General features: G+C 34.6%; 2 protein-coding genes, 1 long non-coding RNA gene and 1 pseudogene across 3 annotated transcripts; 1 reads left to right on the forward strand and 3 right to left on the reverse strand.

Moving 5' to 3' along the window:
• Positions 1 to 1,636: 1,636 nt before the first annotated feature.
• LOC140822252 (very-long-chain aldehyde decarbonylase CER1-like) lies at positions 1,637 to 6,896 on the reverse strand. Its single transcript, XM_073182995.1, has 10 exons — positions 6,709 to 6,896; positions 6,382 to 6,605; positions 5,430 to 5,662; positions 5,099 to 5,318; positions 4,074 to 4,449; positions 3,356 to 3,463; positions 3,059 to 3,259; positions 2,559 to 2,657; positions 2,300 to 2,473; positions 1,637 to 1,990 (listed from the first exon to the last, which is right to left on the reverse strand). Exons 1-10 carry the CDS (start codon positions 6,766 to 6,768, stop codon positions 1,820 to 1,822), a joined length of 1,866 nt encoding a protein of 621 aa, XP_073039096.1. The 5' UTR covers positions 6,769 to 6,896; the 3' UTR covers positions 1,637 to 1,819.
• Positions 6,897 to 9,722: 2,826 nt separating this feature from the next.
• On the reverse strand, positions 9,723 to 17,798 carry LOC140821938 (serine/threonine-protein kinase BSK2-like; annotated as a pseudogene).
• LOC140821939 (uncharacterized) lies at positions 14,817 to 17,150 on the reverse strand. Its single transcript, XR_012115867.1, has 3 exons — positions 17,006 to 17,150; positions 16,010 to 16,304; positions 14,817 to 15,293 (listed from the first exon to the last, which is right to left on the reverse strand). It is a non-coding gene; the product is annotated as an uncharacterized lncRNA (long non-coding RNA).
• Positions 17,799 to 18,585: 787 nt separating the features above from the next.
• LOC140822087 (uncharacterized) lies at positions 18,586 to 20,401 on the forward strand. Its single transcript, XM_073182811.1, has 2 exons — positions 18,586 to 18,754; positions 19,968 to 20,401. Exons 1-2 carry the CDS (start codon positions 18,604 to 18,606, stop codon positions 20,231 to 20,233), a joined length of 417 nt encoding a protein of 138 aa, XP_073038912.1. The 5' UTR covers positions 18,586 to 18,603; the 3' UTR covers positions 20,234 to 20,401.
• The last annotated feature ends 614 nt before the right edge of the window (positions 20,402 to 21,015 follow it).

Consider the following 21,015-nt stretch of genomic DNA (forward strand, 5'->3'; position numbering starts at 1 on the left):
AAGTACGAAAAAATATGATTAAGTACGAGTAACCGTAAAACATGAAAAAAATAGTTTCGATACGGGGAAAAGACGTTGGAAAAACAGCAATATAAACAGAGAGGTCGGCCTCCTCCTCCTCCTCCCATTGAAGTGGATATGGCATTAAGGAGGTTAGGTCTACTCCTAATGTGAGATATTTCTAAACATGCATGGAAGACTAATATCTTATCTGTCACTTGGCATGCACGTGATTCTTTTTTTCATGTGGTTGGTCTCTCCATAATCCTGCCGCCATGTGGCTAGTCTGAAAAGTTTCCAACATGTTGGGTTTTGAAGTCCCCGTATGTTTTTTATAATCGTGTCTGATCGATACCACTTTTAAATTTTTTTATTTTGATGTCAGATTTACTGCAAGTCATCTGCGTGGGAACCCTAATTCTATGTACACTTCATTTCATTATTCCAATTTCAACGTGCCGATTAAACTTCTAGGACCATCGCATTTTACAATGAAATATTTCAAAGTGTAAAAATTTGTAAATTTATTAGTTCATGAACGTGAAATTTCTCTCGTTGTGTTATTGATTGTCTTATTATTAATTGTCTTACATCGATTGGATAAATAACCTGAGAGTTGCATATATTGACTTGAACATTCCTTCCCTCTTGAGCTAACTTTTGGAGTTTGAGTTAAGTCCAAGTTCCAATCTTATGAACCCTTAAAATCGATCGTATTTGAAATTCATTTATTAATTTTTTTCCCAACCAAAATTCAGATGCAACGCGACTTATTTAGTTTTCAACCTTGTGTTAATAGTATGTTTACAATTTCACAAAAACTCTTATTAGACGGTCATGAGTCAATTTTGTGATACATATTTTTTATGTGAGTCATCATGAAAAATATTATTTTTTATACAATAAATATTAGTTTTTATTGTAAATTTAGACAATGTTGACCCGTCTTACAAATAAAGATCCGTAAAACCGTCTTAAGACATGCTCTTCCTATTTAGTATGGTGCTACTACCGTTCACATGAAAACACCACTCCCTAAATTAATATTTAACAATATCTACAAATTTATCAGAATTTTTTTTTCTAATTTTCATATAGGATAGCATAATATTCCTTCTCAAAAAGCATTTATGACTTAAAAAAACATTTAATGATGATCGGAGATTGACGGCCCAAAACCAGTGCAGCAGGCACACTACAAAAACTTATCTGGTCCAGAAATAGGACGGGCCCAATTGAAATTTTTCGTTGGTATTCTTTTGTATGATTGATTTTCGGTAGTTAAAATGTTAATTTTAGTTCTATATGTATGCATGATCTGAGACATGGAGTATCTCGCTTGTGAAAATGGCCTCGTTTTCTGGGATCTGATAAGTTTATCGAGATTAACGGTTGATTTGCTGGAGTTTCAAGCTTCTCTTTTGTTAGATTTTGTTAACACTTTGTCAACTTTGTGAAGTTTCTTTTAAATTTCCCTTTCAATGGCTGAATCGTGGTCATTTTTCAGACATGAAGCTTCTATCAGTGAATTCATCTTCAATGGATACGATGCGTTGTGATCTCTAGGTCACAGCCGTGTGAAAGTCTTGTGTTATATATGCTAAATATGCAATTTATCGAATTTGACATTATCCCATCTTCAATTTAATCTCATTTCATTATATTATGTGTGGCAAATCAAAAGAATGATCACTGTCGAATCACATCAGATACGTTTGCATCTAAAATAAAGGACGACACACACACGACAAAACCAACATAGATTGTTGCATCAATACAAACAAGGATGAATAACAGAAACATATGACAGATTTCATTCTCATGGCTTTGATTCATAAGAAAGGGGACGAAACCCGTGCTCGATACTGGCTTGCCATATCTTCTCGGTATCAAACATCATGTTTCCATATTCATGCACGTTCCATTCTCTCATGGCATGGAGGATTCCGGCTATTCGCCATGCACTCATCACTCTTCTTGGCAACCAGTTCTAGCATTATAAGATCCAATTAACTCAAGAGAAATGGATCAAAAAATAATAATAGTGAACTTTCGAGTTGAAAGAGAATTTTTTTCTTGCAAAACAACATTAGACCCATAGGGCCGTACAAAGGAGATTATATATGTGCAATGGTCAATGAAGTTCATAAATAAGCACTTTTACTGTAATACTCCTGTCATTTTCCTTCGACAAATGACAGGAGTATTACAGTGCTTTTTTATGATCGAGTGTTGTAAAAATATATAAATTTTATATGCCAAGAAACAAGATTAAACAGAGAGACTTTTCATTTCTAACCTCACAAGAGTCGACGTTTTCAAGATTCTTGGGAGCCAACATTGCTGGTGTATAGGCGTAGAAGCAATCTTTGCGCACCTTCTTGGGAGGAAACTGCGAAAAGGGAACAAAAATTGTTTCTTTCGGGGCCTTGAGCTGCTCGTCTTCTTTTAGTCCATCTCCAACAAGCCATATCTGCTCAAACAATTACCAATTCTTTATTCATTTAGATCCCTATAATTACAAGATGGGAAATTGAGAGAGAAGTGAATTTTTAAACCTTTGGAACATTAATTTCGGAGATAACTAAATTCTTTGCAGCCTCATTGCCAAGCCTTGCTTTAAGATTTTGGTGATCATCTTCACGTAGTGTAAACACCTATTAATTAAACTCACAATGGATCAGTGATTTTTAATACCAAATGAAACGGGAGCATTATAGTTAGATCATTTTTCATCTCTATAACAAAAACTTATAGTATTTTTTTTCAATGCTGCAAATGGTTCTCGAGTGAAAGCACAGAGTAGGTGGCTGATCTTTGAGTAGGAAAAAGAGGGATTGCAGGTCCCAAATATTGTCGCATTGCTTTTTTTTTAGAAAGCTCGACCAGCGAGAAAAAGTGTTTGGAACCAAATATCCAATGTGGCCTTTTATAGGGTACATGTAAATTTTTTCTATATATTATACATAGGATAAAATGGCAATTCAATCTCTCGTCATAGCTTTTTCGTACCCCAGAAGGCTTTGAAATCCCTATATATTTGTAAATATATATATACCTGGATACCATGTTGGCACAAGGCAAGAGCAATAGCATAAGCAACCTTTGATAAGTCTCCCCGCAGGACCACCTGAGTTGTACCTTTCGGGATGCTGTTCACCACCACAGCGACGGCTAAACTACTCCCATCTACGAGCTTCACCTTCAAACCGGGGTGGTTTCTCACAAAAAGCTCACCACTGCCATTAAGCCTCTCTTCCTGCGCACATGCATGAAAGTTTGAAAGATATATAAAAATACTCTACACGGTCTTCAGTTTTTTCGAGGATTTAAGCGTTGAAGATTCGATTCTTGCCTGATTCAATAGGCCCAGGCTCAACACCTTGATGCCCTTTTCCTCAGCTTCAGTTATTGCATCCTGAATCATCTTATTGATCGACTCTCTTTGCCATTGCATGTAGTACTACAAACAGTCACGTAACCAAGAATCTCTCTCAGAGGTTGAATGAAAAATTAAAAATTTGACGGACAAGATAAATGTTATAACTAAGCCTTTTCTGCGTGCTTTCTACAACAGTTTGTGGAAAACTAAAGTTATAAAGTATTCCTATATAAGCTTAGCTAGTACAATTTTAATTTGTTATGTCGACGTAGTTGTAGCTAGGCAGGGACAAATATGAATGAGTAACTCATCCAGTCCACCGTGTAAGTCTTTACGTAGCCTCCGTATCTTGAGGGCTCAACGTAACAATATAAAGCCAATGTAAGAGATGGACTCTAGTGCGTCATGGACATTCTGAGCCTATGTCTACCATGGAAGAATGCACACATATCGATCTCCATTGCAGAAGCTTGATCTCTAGCTAGGTATTGCATCAATTCATGATTATGCCAAGGCAATATGCATGTGAAGCAGTTACTATGAAATAAGAATTACAACTGTTAAGAGTCTAGCTAGCTTATGGATCCCAGCGTATAACCTCAGCTACGGCATGAAAATGGCCAGTCTCTTTGCATTTTGATCTAAAATAAGAAACACATAAATATAGAGATATGCAGGATGGAACGCTTACTTGAACAGTATATTTCGGAATCGCCCACGTCTGCAATTTTAGGCTGTTGAAGATGTTCCTCTCAACAATGAACGAACGTCCATAAATCCTCGCGATCATCATAGACCAAAGCGTGACGGGCCACATTAACCTCAAGTACCACTTCGATTTATGAGGTTCCGAGGCCAAATATGCGAAACCCAGGCGAAGATAGTATATGGATTCGGGTGTAGTTAGATGCGTCAAGTACACCACGTCGGGTGTTTCTTCCTTTCGTTCAAGTGAAGTTTCATACAACGTGTCGGAAGATTTGTCCATCGTACCATATATATAGTCGTATAATGGCATGAAAAGGCAGTAATTGGTTCGAAACTGTGTGTGATGAAGGGAATGATATCTGTGTCGAGAAATAATTTAATTAGTTTTAGTCAAATAATGTTGTCCTTATATTTAGGACAAAATTTACAGTTTATAATCCCAATTGTAGAACGTTTTATATATTTCCAAAGATGGTTTTTTGTTCTTTAATAACTTTATTGGAAAAAATTTACACTTAAAATAAAGTAAATTTAATTGGTGTATTTTTAGATAATAATTAAAAAATTAATCTTTTACAGATTATTTATATAAGTTAATTTAATTAATAAAAAGCAAGAGTACGTAAATTATTTTCCCCTTGAAAGTCGTAAATGGCATAAAGATACCGAGTTTGATGTGACAACATTAATGATAATTCATTTTCTTCAACCAATATTCCAAATTAATAAGTCGGCAACATACTATGTATTGCTTTACTCCATAAAAATTGTTAAATGCCAACTGTTTCTGCCCAACAACGTTGTCATAAACAAGCAACCAGGTCATCAAATGAAAACCAGATGAAGAATCGAAAATAAAATCTACAAAATTTTAGTTACTGACCATCTCAATTAGATCACATTTGGAACACACGCACTACGTTGAGCTAGCATGTTAATTTTTGTACGAAGAACATGTAATATTGATATAAATTATTTAAAAAGTAGTACAATAAAAGAGGTACTTACGAAGGTGTGTAGATGAAATACTTCAGGATGGGAAACATAGAGAAGAGTGACTTAGGAATGAGCTCGAAATTGCAGTGTCCCATGTTGTTCATGAAATCAATGTAAGTAATATAGCCAGCAAACGAGAGGATGGAAGCAGTCCCAGTGAGCACCGTCACGAGAATTGGCATCGAAAATATTACAAAGTATGCTATATGCTCAGCGAATGGGTGAATCACAGCTGCACCCACCCACCAAATATCAGTATTTAGGTATAAGCACTTTTCACCCACATGCAGACTGATGAAAACTAACGTACGTTGGAGTTTATGTATACTTAATTAATTCTTACATGTGATGGGCTCGGTGACGATGGAGGAGTGGTGGTGGGAATGGTAGCGTGTGTAGAGGAAGTGGTGGTGCAGCGCCCGGTGTAGCCAGTAGTAAATGAATTCCACCGGGCCCGTGTGCAGCAAAATAGTCAGGATCACTCCATTTGTTCTCCACCACGGTAAATGTTGACCTTGTTCCACGTACATGGACCCAACATATATCAAAAGCCCATTTAATATGATTTGGTCATCCCTGCATGGAAAATAGTGTTCAAGTATCTTAATTCATTAGATCCAAGCTTTCAAAATTTTCAAAAATAAAAACAGAGTTAATGATTCTTTGGTTTTCCTCATTGGCCTCCCAAATGCACAAATAATCTCGATTTCGTTCTTACATTCATGTCCAAAAATTGAGTGGCGTATTGGAATTTTTACAAAAAAGAAAAGAAAATATTTTTCGTCTAATAAATTGTCCAATTTTTTGTTTTGGTCCATTAAGTTTTTAAGTTTTGAATTTGTTAAATTAACTTTTAAATTTTGACTATTTTGATCCAAATACTGACGTCACACTGGACTGCATCAGAATTTTTAGATGTTACGATAACATTTTTTTAGTTGTTATGCCAGCATTTCGACTAAAATAGCCGAAAATCAAAAGTTCGTCTACCAAAACAAAAAAGCAAAACAAAGTTAATGTGGAAAACAATATTTTCCCTAAAAAAAACATATAAAATGCCACCGCCCATGTTCTGCAGTGGCTCAAACCTGGGTAAGAACAAAACTCCCCAACTCTAATAAATTAAAAGAATAAACTAAAATTAAAAAAAGAATTATTATGTGTTGCCCATCCTTTTGGGCCACCATTGGTCCACTCGACAGCAAATTCGACAATTACCAGCTTAGAAAAGAAAAGAAATGTAGCTTAAAGTTTTCAGAATGCAAAACTAGCTAGAAAGGAAGAGAGATCAGTACCAGTTTCTTTCTCTGTCAACTTGCTCAAATTCAATGGTCTTATCGACAATCCTCTTATTCCCTTTGGCAGTTCTGTAGCGAGACAGTGTAATCCAAATCTGATTGTGAAGCATTCTAACTAACAAATATGGAAATATCAGAAAATGGGACAAATCCCTCTCGTTTTTGTCCTTCACCATGAACGAGTATGTTTCGTGTATTGCCCATGGAGCCAATACCAAGTACTGCACCAACGAAATCAATTCATATTTGTATAAATAAATCAGATTATAAGAAGAATACCCCCCAAAAGAAACAAACAAACAAAAAGCACATGGGATGATGCACCTTGAAGTCTCCAAGCCAAGCCCAAGGCCATTCTGTAAGGATCCCTGGTTTGGTAGCCATTTGAACTTTCAAGGCAAGTGCTGTGCTGCTGCAAACTCCCCGGATCTACGTCTCTAAATTTATAACTACTATAATCATATACATTGCAAAAGGCGTACCATGGAGGGTCATGTCGCATTGAATTGCAGACAAGTGGTATATATCATATTTATTGTGCTTCTTGTATTATTTAGTCCAACTAATATAATATGTGCTGTGCTTGAGGTTTTAGTATTCTGATTGCTATGAAAATTGCAAAACTTCATTATGAAATTTTAATTAATCGGAATTCATTTTACGCATGCAAATTGCAATAATTCAAATCCATGAAAATTAACCTGTACACCTACTTTTGTTGAGCAAAATTGGTTTGTATGATGGCCAAGGCGCCGTAAGTGCAACATAATATCAATTCAATTATACATGTGCGATTAACAAATTTAATTTGACAGCTCATCTTTAATCAATCAATTTGACAAATTGAAGTAGCTTAGGTACATGCATAAACAGAGGGTGGCTCCGTCTATAATCTATATCTATAATTTTACATTGGTTATATCATATCATTTAATTAATTTCGATTATGGTTTTTGAGTTTTATATATAATTTTATGTTTTCCAAATTTTTAGATAAAAAAAACATTTAGTGTAGTTGAAACGCTAGTCTTCGTGAAGGAATTGTCATCGTTCTCCTCTTCCGAACAATATGGTTCCATGAAAATGATTGGCACGTTTCACAAGCATACATGTGGATTCATGAACCATATGCATTTATTAATCACACAATTACAGAGGAAACTTGTCTAACGTTTATATATATATAATGATTTTTTTTATGTAAAAACTATTGTTAAAGAAATTAGAAATGAACTTTCTAAAATTTAAAATCAAATTAATTTTTTAATAAAAAATAGAAAAAAAATTGTACATAAAGTTGATTTGTCATACCCAAAAAACTATTTTATTTTTTATTGACACATATACATCCTACGATCGGAGAGTGCTAACTATCGTTGTTGTCTTCCTTTCAAATTTAATGTGTAAATACTAAATAGTAGTCACGGCTTGCCACCCAAGTCACACTCATGCTCAATTCTGGGGAAAAAAAAAAACCACCAAGAAAAACAAAAGAAAAATGGGATGGCAAAAACTTGTATGAAACGGTCTCACGGGTCGAATTTGTGAGACGGATCTCTTATTTAGGTCATCCATGAAAAAATATAATTTTTTATGCTAAGAGTATTACTTAGTATCCGTGAGACGGTATCACATGAGACTCACTCAAATGGGATTGTTATGTTCCTTTTCAAGGCTAGCAAACGGTTGCATTCATTTCTGAGAAGTTACTTAGTCCAATCGGATGACTTGGTAGCCGATATTGTCGTACCACTGATTTAAAAAATAGTGAAGAAGCTCGTGTTTCATTTGTTGAAATAAGGACAAATGATTTAATTCGATATTTCTTACTAATCGACTTAGTGAACTCCCTTATTTCAGTAAGAAATAATTCAATAAGCTCGTGATTGTACTGTGATAATATATCAGATTGCACCAATATCAATATGTTTTCTTTCGTTTATTCCAAGACATGAATTCAACAACCCCTTAATAAAAAAAAAAAACTATTCTTATGTCGTTGAATAGAAATACGGGATTACAATCATTGAGACACTCCATGAGGCTACATAGAACAAGTTTTGCTAATTATAATCCAAAAATAATAAAATAAATTTAACTTTTGGTCCACATACGTTTTGAAAAATTATCAAAAGAGGCAATCTGTACTTAGTAATTAAAATTGCACGACCTCCTTCTATATATAGATCGATCACCAGCGGCTTTAAGTGTCCATATATATAAAAAATAATAATTGTTTATATGATGCAGATGGATAATTATTGCTACTTAATAATTGCAATCTAGAAGCTACTCCCTATTAAATTTCTTGAATGCAATTAGGTGTTACAGTACAAAAACAATGCTTCACCATTTCAGTTAAATCAAAGCTGCCAACCAAACTGATGTAATTTATAAATTTCAGTTCCATTTGTTCGCTAATTAATCGATTTTCAGTTATATATATATATATATATATATATATATATAAATGATTTAATCGGTTGCATATTCGGTGTTTTTTTGTAATGCTACCTTGGCGTCATACTCCGGCTCCTTCAGTTTAAGATTTTGGTAAAAATTTGTGTGAGACGGTCTCACGGGTCGTATTTGTGAGACGGATCTCTTATTTTGGTTATCCATGAAAAAATATTATTTTTTATTTTAAGATTATTACTTTTTTATTGTGAATATGAGTAGTGTTGACCGTCTCACAAATTATGATCCGTGAGACGGTATCACATGAGACTCACTCTAAGATTTTTATTGGGTCAAATCCTGCTCTCCCTATCATTTTTTTTAAGGTAATTCCCTTGAATTATTATTTAAAATCATTATAGTTGTTTATTTATCAATAAATATACAATATTTAGTTGTTTGTAAGCATATATTGCTGTTTTTTTTTTTTTTTACGATAAAACATATATTGTTAATTTATAGAAATAAACAAAGAATGATAATAATGTGACATAAGATCATTTCATTATTATAAATTTTAAAAATAATGATACGAATAAAATTAACAAAAAAAAATATTTCATTATCCATTTGAATTGATATTTTGCTGAATTTTGACAGCACTTCCTAAAATGAAAAATGAAAAATGAAATCACTTTTTTAGTCAGTAAATAGGTTTAGATTTGCGAAACTCTACGTACCATAGTATATGAATAAATGTTGCATATATAATTTCTGAATTTATCTTCTACAAAATTAAATATCACCTGACATGTAATGTATTAAAGTTGAGGTTCTTTTACTAACTAATTTTTTGTAATAAATTTTATGAAATATTATTTGCAATTATAATTATAAATTCATTACATAACTTCAATTATTTCTTCCATGACAATAATAAAACAAGGAAAATAGAGCAGATACACATTTATTGAACCAGAACAAAAGTACATAACAATACCAACCCAGAGTATAGCCTTACTGAAGTACTTGAAAACATTCCATTACTTGAATCTATTTGAACTACAATAGATATCGACCGTCTGACCAAAATTCATCGCCCCATGACACGATACAACACTTAATTTTCAACAGAAGACAAGCCAGCTTAATCTAGTTTCGCCAACTAATTTGTTTCTTATCTTCAAATGCTGCTCCGTCGTTGATCATATCCTGAGCGTCAGTCTCCATTCCAAGCTTGGAAAGAGCAAGTGCCTGCATATAGAAAAGGCTGTTGGCCATTCGGGCCAGCAAACCTGAGCCTGCAAGGCGTCTCTCAAAGCAAGTTCTGGTTGGCCGATCATCAGATAAGAGAGAGCCCGCCTCACAAATACAGTGCCGGATGGAACAGTCATCAATGATACAAGCTACATGAAGTAAAATAATTGGATATGGATTAGGAAGGAAGAGGGGAGAAACTTTACGCATCAGAAGATGCGTGCAAACAAAATTAAAAAACACGACGGGTTCTCGAAAAAAGGTGGTAAGCAATATTTAAAGTGAATGGGCAGAGTCTCAAGTACTGAATAAGTTAGACTTCGCAGGAATTAGGAACAGCAAAACTGCCCTGTCACACCCTGGACAAGCTCAATCAAGCAAGATCATATACAGATTCTACTAACCACTTACTTTGTATCCACTATCATGGTATCACTTTATGGAAATCATTGATCCATGCTGATGTAGAAGTTCTACTCGTAGCATTAGAAAGCCATTAACAGATGTTCCGGGATTTGACGCAGGAAAAGGTATCACATGCTCAACCCTTACGATGGTAGAATATCAATCTCGAGCAAACAAGAACATTATACCTTGGAGTAGTAGTCAATTGCATTCTTGAAATCCTTATCTCGGAAAGCAATATCCCCAAATTTCTTGGTATTTAGCATGTCTTGAACTTGTTGTGTCCACTCTTGGAATGAGAGCTTCACCAATTACAATATGATTTCAGTGAGCACACATTACATCAAATATGAATTGCAAATGGTAAAAGTAAAATAAGTTTATACAACATAGATTAGGCATCAAAGTTCAGATTTTAATACGTGTTCTAAACAAGCAACACTGACTTTCAATACAACACAAATGAATTTGGAGAGTAATGCTTGGAATATCCCACAAACTCGAGATCGTTTCCAATTCTTGTGTTCAAAGATAACAAGAAAATAGCTAACCTCATTATCAGCACCTTCATCATCTTTGTAACCTGTCTTAAGTAAGATGTCTTGTACGGCAGTAAGGTCCATTTTTGCACAAGCCTTTCCAAGAGGAGAAAGCATGGTGGGCGGAACCACTGGGGTTTTTGTCACACCCATAAGCACATGCGATGCGACCTACAATAGTAAATAGCATCCCGTTTGCAAATTAATTCTAATATTGAGCTAATACAGCCATTGGTTTGCCAAAATCTATGTAATCATGAGTAAGTGCGTAAAACAAAAGAAAATCTGTCAGATAGAAGTGTTACCTTGTTCTGCTTTTGAAGGGGTGCCACAGCAGAAAGAAGAAACTTAATACCAGGCCTATCCCTAGCCTCATAGTGAAGGCACTTCGAGGCAAGTTCGACTAGCGCGGTAGCACCTTCATTAGTATATTGACCCTCCAAGGACGAGTCCATTACAAATAAAACATATTTTCCTCTAATAAGATCCAAAGCCTGAGGAACAGACTCAACATTAAGAAACTCATCAAATAAAAGACTTGGTAAATATATAAGTGTCATCTTGGACACACTACACCGTCGACTAATGAGGCCAACAATCATTTTAATGCAGCAAATTACATGTGACTAGCACTTCCTTTCTGCATTCTTCATGATAATTAGTGAATTAAAATAGTTTTTCAATGTATAGTCTGTCTTATGTCCCTTACAATATTCAGCTATATGGTACTCAGGTTGATCAATTCTGAACTTACTGTCAACTGTGCTGTTATAAGCAAGAACATTCATTAGATTCCGTACGTGCAGTAACAATATTCAGAAATTTTTGTAAGATGTTGCTCAACTAATGGGGAGTAATTAGCGAAACTAAAAAAGCATAATGCTGAAAAAACAAAAACAAAAACAAGAACCAGGAAAACATAAATGAAGACGAGCGATGATAGTACTGTACATGGCTGGGCGGAATATGCTTCCCACTCAAAAGGTCCAGAAGCACAGTTCCATAACTGTAGATCACGCTCTCTGGAATCACCCTGCCTGAAAAGGTTAATCTAAAAAAACATCAAGTCATACCAAATTATTAGATCTTACAGTAGTCAATTTCCGACACGGGGAATAAGAATTCTGATTTACTAAACATGGTACATCTCTCAACGTGAACCATCTTTGACATCGTCAATATAGTTGATCTCTTGGAGCTATACTTAATCTCTAAAATCTCCCGAGTTTTAATGTCTTATTCATCAAGATAGCTATCACAGAATTTTAAGGTAAGGCTTCATTGCTTGGTCTATTTTTTTGCGCAGAGATTCACTTTGATCGTAAAATGTGTATTAGTGAGGAAGAAATAGAATTGTGGAGTTCAGAAGATTGATGAAATTTTACCTAATGTGCTTTGCTAGCCATTTTTATTTCCAATAACTTATCCTGTGAGGCTGTTCGATTAGGAATCTATTTTTTTATGTATGGCATATGATATAATAGTTATAGTCCATCAAGCAAGCATCTTCAACATGTCCACCTTAGCTCTATGAGGCACTGAATTTTTCATTTATTTGATGCATATAAGCTGGAGTTATAAGGAGCAGTAAACAAAGATTCAATTTGAACAAGAAAATAGAGAGAACCCCTGAATCACCATTATCATATATTTGAATGGTACCAGAGCAAGTTTCAATAGTAACATTGTATGAAAGAGCTACAGGAAGTACATGAATATACCTGTACGCAAAAACTCTGGGGGTGTGTAAGCTAAATTGGTGCTATAGCTCTTCCCATCCCTACTGTTTTTCATCAAGCCGAAACTGGATAACCTAGGGTCTCCATCCTGTAATATGATTATATGAGCCCGTGTAATCAAAACCAAATGATCAACTGTAAGTGGCAATAGCCATTTACACAGCAAAAATCTTATGATGCACCTTGTTCAGGGGATAGGGGAATACGGTCAGCCAGTTTCTATACTAATGAAAAGACAGTTCAATAGTTCATCTTTTAGGTCATGTTGAAAATTATGAGCACAAGCAAACTGTAGGTTAATTGACTTTAATGTTCGGTGTCTGCATGCATAAGATCATCCTTTTCCGCAAATTCAGACAATTACACAAAATACCGGACAGAGACACAATTGTCATTGAAAGGCCCTGTCTCAAAACAAGCAGATTTACCATACCAGAGAAATCACCACAGAAAACCAGATCATCAAGAAGTCTCATGCTCAGAAGGAAAAAGAGGTATTTCTGGGCAACATTAAAGGTCTTTTGAGCAACTTATGTTAACTCGATTACCTCATCAAAAAGAACTCTGTAAGCATTTAAGTCGTGATATATTTTTCTATTTTCGGCATTGCAGTGGTCAAGTGCTTCTGCAATGTTGTATGCGATTCTCACACGCATTTCCCACGGGAGAGGTTGTTTATCCCCTACAGCAAAAAGTGAAGAAACCAGCCAAATGAAATGGCGGAAAATCAGAAGCTTTGCTATGCTTTATACGTGAACAAGTGGAAAGGGAGGGCCACAACCACAAGATATTCAGCATAAGAAAAATGTCACAAATGATTTCAGAATTACTGAAGTGGAGGTAAAAAAATACTACAATGAAACAGATGCTTCGATAGTGTATCATTTGGCATATATTCAGCAACTAATAGGCGTTCATCTCCTTCAGCACAGCATCCAATTAAGTTCACCATTCTCTTATTTCTGACCTTGCCAACTCCAGCAGCTTCTGCCTGCGAATGGATGATAATTATGTCAGAAGCTTAGCAGTATCTTAAGATTAGACAATTTTTTTTTGTGAAAAACCCATCAGGTATAGAATAATAATTCTCGGAAAAGACATCTCACGCTCTGTCATTTACAGTTGATTGACGATGCTAACAATTTCAAATTGACGATATGATATGTCCTAGCAAAATAAGTTGCGACAAGTTCAATATATGCTAGATAGAAACCACTGTCGAGGGGTTAAACCAGACCTATAACAAAACTCCGCCATAGAATTAAGGGATTATACGGAACATTCCTCCTCAAAATGCAAATATCAATGCATATCTTGTTATACGTAATCAAAGGCAAACTAAATCAAAACCAATTAACTGTAAAACTATTCCTTTCGGCGGTTAAACAAATACAGAGACAGATGGAACAATATCACCAATAGGGTGATTGTAATTTTACTACAGCAAAATCAAGTAAAAAATTACACCGCTAACACATTGGTCCATTTGACATATGCATTACATTACGGGATCAAATAAGTGAGACCTAGATAATCAATATAATCATATGGTTCCAGAATATTTTAGCCGCGGTGACTTGGTGAAAGGGAAAGGGTTACAAACAGGAAAAACTATATATACCAGACCAGAGTTTGTTGGAGGATGATTCTCGTAATATTATCTGTTTTGGCTAACTTTGTCTAGGTCAAGGAGATATTTCTTCTTGTAAAAGGAATTATTTCCTTGGCTGGGTAGTACTCTTTCGTGTGTGGTCGTAACACATTACAGTTGAATGGTAAGTAAATGAAAAGATATAGACACTTGAATGGCCAAAACATATAGAAAACTAACCACAAACTGTTGAGGTTCAGGCCATGATTGCTTTGGGAATCGTTTAATGGCAACAATCCGGTTATTTCTAAGCTTCCCTCTATATACAACATTAGGAGCTCTCTCTCCACTCTCTGAAACTATCAATTCACTGCTGAAGCCATTCGTTGCAGATCGCAGTTCTGATAGTGCAAATTCGTTGAAAGCAGATATTTGATCTTGATCCACTTGGTCCGCGATCTCTGAGCAGTAATCAATCAACTGTTTTACCCTCAAGTGCTTGAATGTGGAAAATGCAGTATGTTCAATGTTGAACAATGATTAAAAAAAATTTTGATAGTATAAGTATGTGTTAATATATTAAAAGATCATTCTATCCGAAATAACCGTATCCCAGTATGACCTGCCACCAGCTCCCTATTTTTGTTTGCTTAAACTTGAAATTGAACACCAATCAAAATACAAAACCCAAAGTGACAAAAGGGTGAATAAATAAAGCGCGACACAAAATTTCCTACTAATCGAAACATTAAGTTACATCCAGAATCCAGATACAAAGCAATTTACAGTGGAAATTTTGAGGGAAATGAAAGTAATCCGTGAAAGGCAAAACACATGGTATAAAATGTATGGCAGTGACAATGTTTCCAGCCAAAACTCAAAAAGCATAGAGCAGGGACGGACTTAGTGCAGTTCAGATAAAATGACTCGGAAAGCCTGGACACTGAACAACACAGAATGGTCATGACAATAGGGGCGTAGCTATAGTATGGGCTGGGCTGGGCTCAAGCCTAGCAAAGATTATCAAATTTTTTATATATATAGATATATTGTAGTCCAATTATTTCCTTAAGCCCATCTATTACAAAAATAAAATGAAAAGAAAAAAAAAGAGAGTAAAAGAAACGATAGAAAAAAAGCTTCTCTCTCACAGCTTCAGGAACGCCTGGAAATTGGAATACCATCTCAATAGAGCCTCAATTGGATCATTACAAGCTTGATGTATTTTAGGATATGATGTTTAAAGATATTGATTCTCTTCCTAAATTCTGTTGACCACTAGTTAGAAGAAAGAAGTCGAGGATTTATTTCATTATTGATAGACTGATTCGTTTGATCTTGACTCTTCCAGTTTCCACTGCTACAACTAAGCGAGCATTTTCAGGGATGAAACTTTTCAAGACACCACTTCGCAACAAAATGGAGCTGGAATATTTAAACAATGCAATGATTTTGTATATTGAGAGAGAGACTGCTCATAACATTGATATAGATTACATGATTGATATATTTGATCTTTTTGAAAAATCGAAGGTTGCGACTAAAGTAGTGTTTATTTAAGTTACCTTCTTTCGAGTAAGTTTTTTTTTTTAATTATGCGTACTTGGAAAATGTTGTATTGATTTCTAGATTATATTTTTTTATTTTCTAGCCCACCATATTTTGAAATTCTGGCTACGCTGACATCAACTGAAAACACGTGGGACTACTATGGCACTAAATTGGTATTACCGTATTTGGAAATTTTCATGTAGATTATACTAATTTTATTTAGTTAAGGGAAATGGATGATGGGAATCTTTCCAAGAATTTGCTACGGAACTGGAATGGTAGCCACCGTGATCCATTCACATTTACTTGATATTATGATTCACACAAGCCAAAGGACATTTCAAGTGCCCATATAACAAAGAAAAATAATCACCAGCCACAGATAAACAAGCCCATAAAAGGGTTCGATCATTCATGAATCGCATTCATATAGCCTTGCAACTAGGGGTGATCACGGTGCGGTTTTGTGATTTTTTTTAAAAAAATTAAAACCGAATTGCCATATGCGGTCAGTTAGTATTTTAAAAAAATAATCGCGGTTTTACATGTAGAATTAATCTTACGGTGTTGAGCGGTTTTAGGTGGTTGCGGTCGGTTTACGGTTTTTTTTAATGAAAAATATTAAAACTTATATTCTAATTTATTTTAAAACAACAATAATATACCGTCTTCAAATATAAAATATAGTTCAAATCACACAAAGATAAAACTAGATAAAATAATAATCAAGATTCAAAACTAGGTTAATAATTTAACAATACAACACAGTCACAACAAAAATGACATTTATACTATTTTATTATTATTTTTTATTTTCAAACTTCAAACAAAATATTGTTGTAAAAAAAATAAATAATCTAATAAATTAAGACGAAGATAAGTTTATTTTGTAAGCGTAATATTTTGAAGAGAGTTAGATATAATGAAGGATGATTTTTTTAATTGAACATGTTGTTTACAATTATTATAATCCTAGGCCAATATTATGGAAAACGGTTTGAGCAGTGCAGTTTGATACGGTTATTGAAAAAAAAATAACCGAACCGTGAATGTGGTGCAGTTTATAGGAAAAACGGTGCGGTGCAATGCGATTCGAACCGTTTGTGCGGTTAATAAAAAATTTGATCACCCCTACTTGCAACTAACGAAAAAAAATTAAGAAGATTGGGAAACAATAAGAATCAATAAAGAGTATTAAAGATAGCATCCAGAATGAGTTAAAAGTACACAAGCCTGCAGACTCAAAAGCTCACCAAATGGTGAAGATAGAACCAAAAAAAGAAAGAAATTGAAATACCCGGATCTGGTTTAGCGTCAGGTTGAGAAGATTCTTGGTCAGGGGACTGAACGTTAGCAGTTTTGGACTGCAAACAGCCCATCGCTAGTATGCTCACATTCAGACTTCCACACTTACTCCGCGTATTTAATACTTAGATTTTTTTTTTTTTTACCTTTTTATGCCTTGACAGGTGGTTTCAAGAAACAAGGAGAAAAACTTGAAATCGTGAAATCAATGCAAGAAACTACCTCTCTATCTTCACCTATGAGCAAAAAAACAAGTTGGGTTTCAAGAAACAAGGCTAAAATTGCAATCTTGGGGAATCAATGTAAGAAAGCTCCACTACATCTTGTACCTTAGAACTGAAAACCTTGAAGGGTATCAAGAAAGAAAGCTTAGAATAATTTGTTCTAGGGGAATCAATGTGGATGGCTGGATGCAACTCGACTTTACCTGAGTGTGAGAGGGGGATCGATTATTAGAAGAGTGGGAGTGGTATTTGAGATGATAAAAGGATGATTGGCATGTGAAGAGAGAAGAAGAGGTACTGATTTTGCAGTAAACACTATAGAAGGCTTTGGTGGTTGTGTGCATCCAATTGAGCAGTTCCATTTTTCACACCTTCAGCAACTGTGTGTCTCTCTCTGCGTTTTTGTAAAGCTGTTTTTGTAAAGCTTGTGTGCCTTTTTGTGTGTATAAAAAGTACCGTGCAAAAAAAAGTTTTAGATCAGATAGTTTGGTATATAAAATTTGGATCACTTTTTAAATATATTTTGCAAAATAAATGTCGAAAAAATCGACTAAAAACAAAGGCTAGATAAAAAAATTGCTATTATGTGACATGATCTTACTTGTTTATATTCAGACGAGACGAGATGACGTGAACTATATTTATCATAAAAAATAATAATTTTGGCAAAAAATATATTTTTTTATGAATTGAATCGAGCTGGAGATCTGTCTAATAAAGCTGATCTGTGAAACGGTATCACGAGAGTTTTTGTGAAATAAAAATTGAAATTTTGATCATATGAGGAGGAATTATGTAAGTTTTATTTTTTGAATGATATAAGCTCCATTTGGACAAGTATTTTTAAAAATAAAATTTCAAAATCTTTATAATATATTTAAAAGTAGTTTTAAAAATAAATATGTGTGAATATATAAAAAAAATTTACAGTTAAAAAATAATATGTTTTGATTTTTATTATTATCTTCTTTTATAAAAAGATCACTCTCACTTATTATTTAAAAACTATATTGAAACATTTTTCAAAAATATTTTCAAAAACATTATATAATAATCTAATTCAAACACATATTAGTTATTTATCTTTCAAATAAATAATTTAGCCTTAGTTTATAAAAACAAAATAAAACATCTTAGTTACAAAATCCATCAACGGCCCAAACATTTTAGTTCGAATTCAATTTCTGGATGTTGAAAATACTAATGGGCCTATGTCAGCCCAAAGCGTGAAGAATAATTTTAACCGGCGTCCATCAGACGAGACACGTGCGTCGCTCGTGCATCATAAGCAATCGAACCTTCCGACTTTTACTCCATCGGAATCCAAAGAAAAGGTCAGCACCTCCAAATCTTATCGAACAGGTAATTTTCTCCAAAGTCTCTCTATTTTTTGTTGATTTCTTCCGCCGTTTGATTCGTGTTGTTGCTTGATAATAATTTCAATGGAGATTTATGTATGCTATATTTGTTTGTTTTGATGGTTATTAGTTATTGCTTTATCTTGTCTTGACTACTATTTGACTTTGATTTCGTTTTGCTATAGATGATGGATTCTTGATGGTAATATGCTCGAAATTTTGTGTTTCCTTTCCGAGGTTTTGATGTGAGATTGATTGTCCCTTTTTAGGGGGTTTTATTGTGTTCATCTAGAGTTTCTTGTTTTGTCTCGTCTTCTCATATGTTTCTTTTAGGCACAGCCTTTTGTTCTGTATTTTTCAGTGTTCACATACTTTGATTGTGTTTGGTTGATACTCAGGAATGAGTTCCAAAGTGATGAGTTTCAGACAAGGTTGTTATATGGTGAATCATCTAATGTAAAGAGTAGTAAGACTATCGGATGAATTTGTTGATTAGACATGTGGATCAGTGAAGTCGGCTAATTAGCAGGCAGTCTTTCCTGATGGTCTTCTTTCTAACCTTGACCAAATCTTCAAGCCTGTGTCTCATTTCAACACAGTCTACATGCACAAACATTTGTATTATTTTTTTGTTAGATAGAGTGGCAGGATTATGAAAATATATTGATAATTTAGTTATTTTTCTTGATTGAAGCTGAAGAAATAGAGAGGATATTGACCAGTTTTACTGAATTTGTGTGAGCTAGTATCCACTTGATCTGTGGCCTAATATCCTTGTCACGAGGTAGGACTTTCTTAGGATGTTCTGGAAGCCATGCTCATGTTGAGTTCTTGGTATCTTGCATGGGCATTGTAGCTGCTATTTCCTTCTAATGAAGAAGAAAATTGGTATACAGTGAATTAGATTCCACAGTAAAAAGTATTCATGCGTTAGGGGATCATTGTAATTCCAAGGGACGATATTTCCTGGTGTTACAATTCAAAGTCTTTTTTTTTGTTGTGACATTTAATGATGACTGCTTTCCATGGAGCATGTACCGGTTGGTTTTTCAGAGTCGATATTGTTGTTGCAGCGAAGAGTTATTTCTTTATTACAATCAGCGGAAAAAAATAATATTTTTTGGGCTTCTATAGATATTAGTAGAACTTGTAGAAATGTTTCTTATGTATGCTGATGTCTTAAGTTTGGCCTGATACATTTCAGTTTGATGTTTCAGGATTGATATCTATGGATAAGGAAGAACCTGTCAAAGACACAGCTGATGACGTGACTCGGGAATCACTAATCGAAATCTCTTATCGAGTACCCGAAGCAGATCCAAATGCTGAAAAGTCTCCCAAAGATGTAGAACACGAGAAAGTCATTGCACCTATTGTTTGTGATGGAGACGAGAAAACCCGATCTAAGTTAATCTCCATATCATATTCACCGTCACCAGACGTGAAAGGGCTACCGTTGTTACCTGGGCAAGTTGATGGTTAGCCTTCCACAGTGAGTCTATAAATTGAGACAAAATGTAAATTTACCTTGTGATAAACTACATAACCTTTATTTACTGGATATTCGGTGTAATTGTGTTTTCTTTCGAAAACTTGTATTGTAATGGATTTCATTATACGTTTGTGTGAGTTAGCTGGAACAACTTTCGTACCTGCTGCTCAACGCCCATTCTTCAGTCTTTTTACCGGGGAAAAAACCAGATATGGAACAATAAACACTATTATGAATCCATATATTCTAAATTTAAATCCAATTCCAAAAGCCATTTTTAATTTTTTCAAACATAGTGCTCGTGTTGAATGTTCAGGAAATGTTTGAGTTGCCTCGGAAACTAATCAGCCCAATCAAGGGACGGACCCAGGATTTCATCTGCGGATTCTTTTTCAGTTCTCTCACCCCTTGTCACTAGTTATTTGGGTTACCACAGTACTTCTGATATATAACTGCGACTTAAGGTTGTATTGGGATGGACAGGGGAATGATTTTATGGATGGAAAGCATTCAAGATTTTGAGACAGAATGGTTGTAACAGGAACCCCACCCGACATTGTGACCTTCGAGTATTAGATTATATTATCCAATGAATCAAAGGGCATGGCCATTTGAGGGCCTAGAGTAGAAGACATCTCAAAAGTTGATAACTCCAGCTTGTGAATGATAGCAGTCAGCAGAAGAAAACAACATGTTTATCTGTGCATAGCCCATTTTGCTCTGTTTTCTGAGGTTGTCCTTTATATCTTTTGGAGATTTCGATGGATTTCCTT

The sequence above is a fragment of the Primulina eburnea genome, unplaced genomic scaffold (genome assembly GCF_022965805.1).
Source record: "Primulina eburnea isolate SZY01 unplaced genomic scaffold, ASM2296580v1 ctg739_ERROPOS11973397, whole genome shotgun sequence".
Classification (NCBI taxonomy): Eukaryota; Viridiplantae; Streptophyta; class Magnoliopsida; order Lamiales; family Gesneriaceae; genus Primulina; species Primulina eburnea.

Excerpts from the sequence above, each read along its gene's own strand:
- LOC140822252 (XM_073182995.1), bottom strand. The coding sequence starts at position 6,768 with ATGGCTACCAAACCAGGGATCCTTACAGAATGGCCTTGGGCTTGGCTT. Across the intron at positions 4,450-5,098 it reads TATTTCATCTACACACCTTC|ATATCATTCCCTTCATCACA; the intron begins GTAAGTACCTCT and ends TTCTCGACACAG. Across the intron at positions 2,474-2,558 it reads CCGAAATTAATGTTCCAAAG|ATATGGCTTGTTGGAGATGG; the intron begins GTTTAAAAATTC and ends TTGTTTGAGCAG.
- LOC140822087 (XM_073182811.1), top strand. The coding sequence starts at position 18,604 with ATGTCAGCCCAAAGCGTGAAGAATAATTTTAACCGGCGTCCATCAGAC. Across the intron at positions 18,755-19,967 it reads CTCCAAATCTTATCGAACAG|GATTGATATCTATGGATAAG; the intron begins GTAATTTTCTCC and ends TTGATGTTTCAG.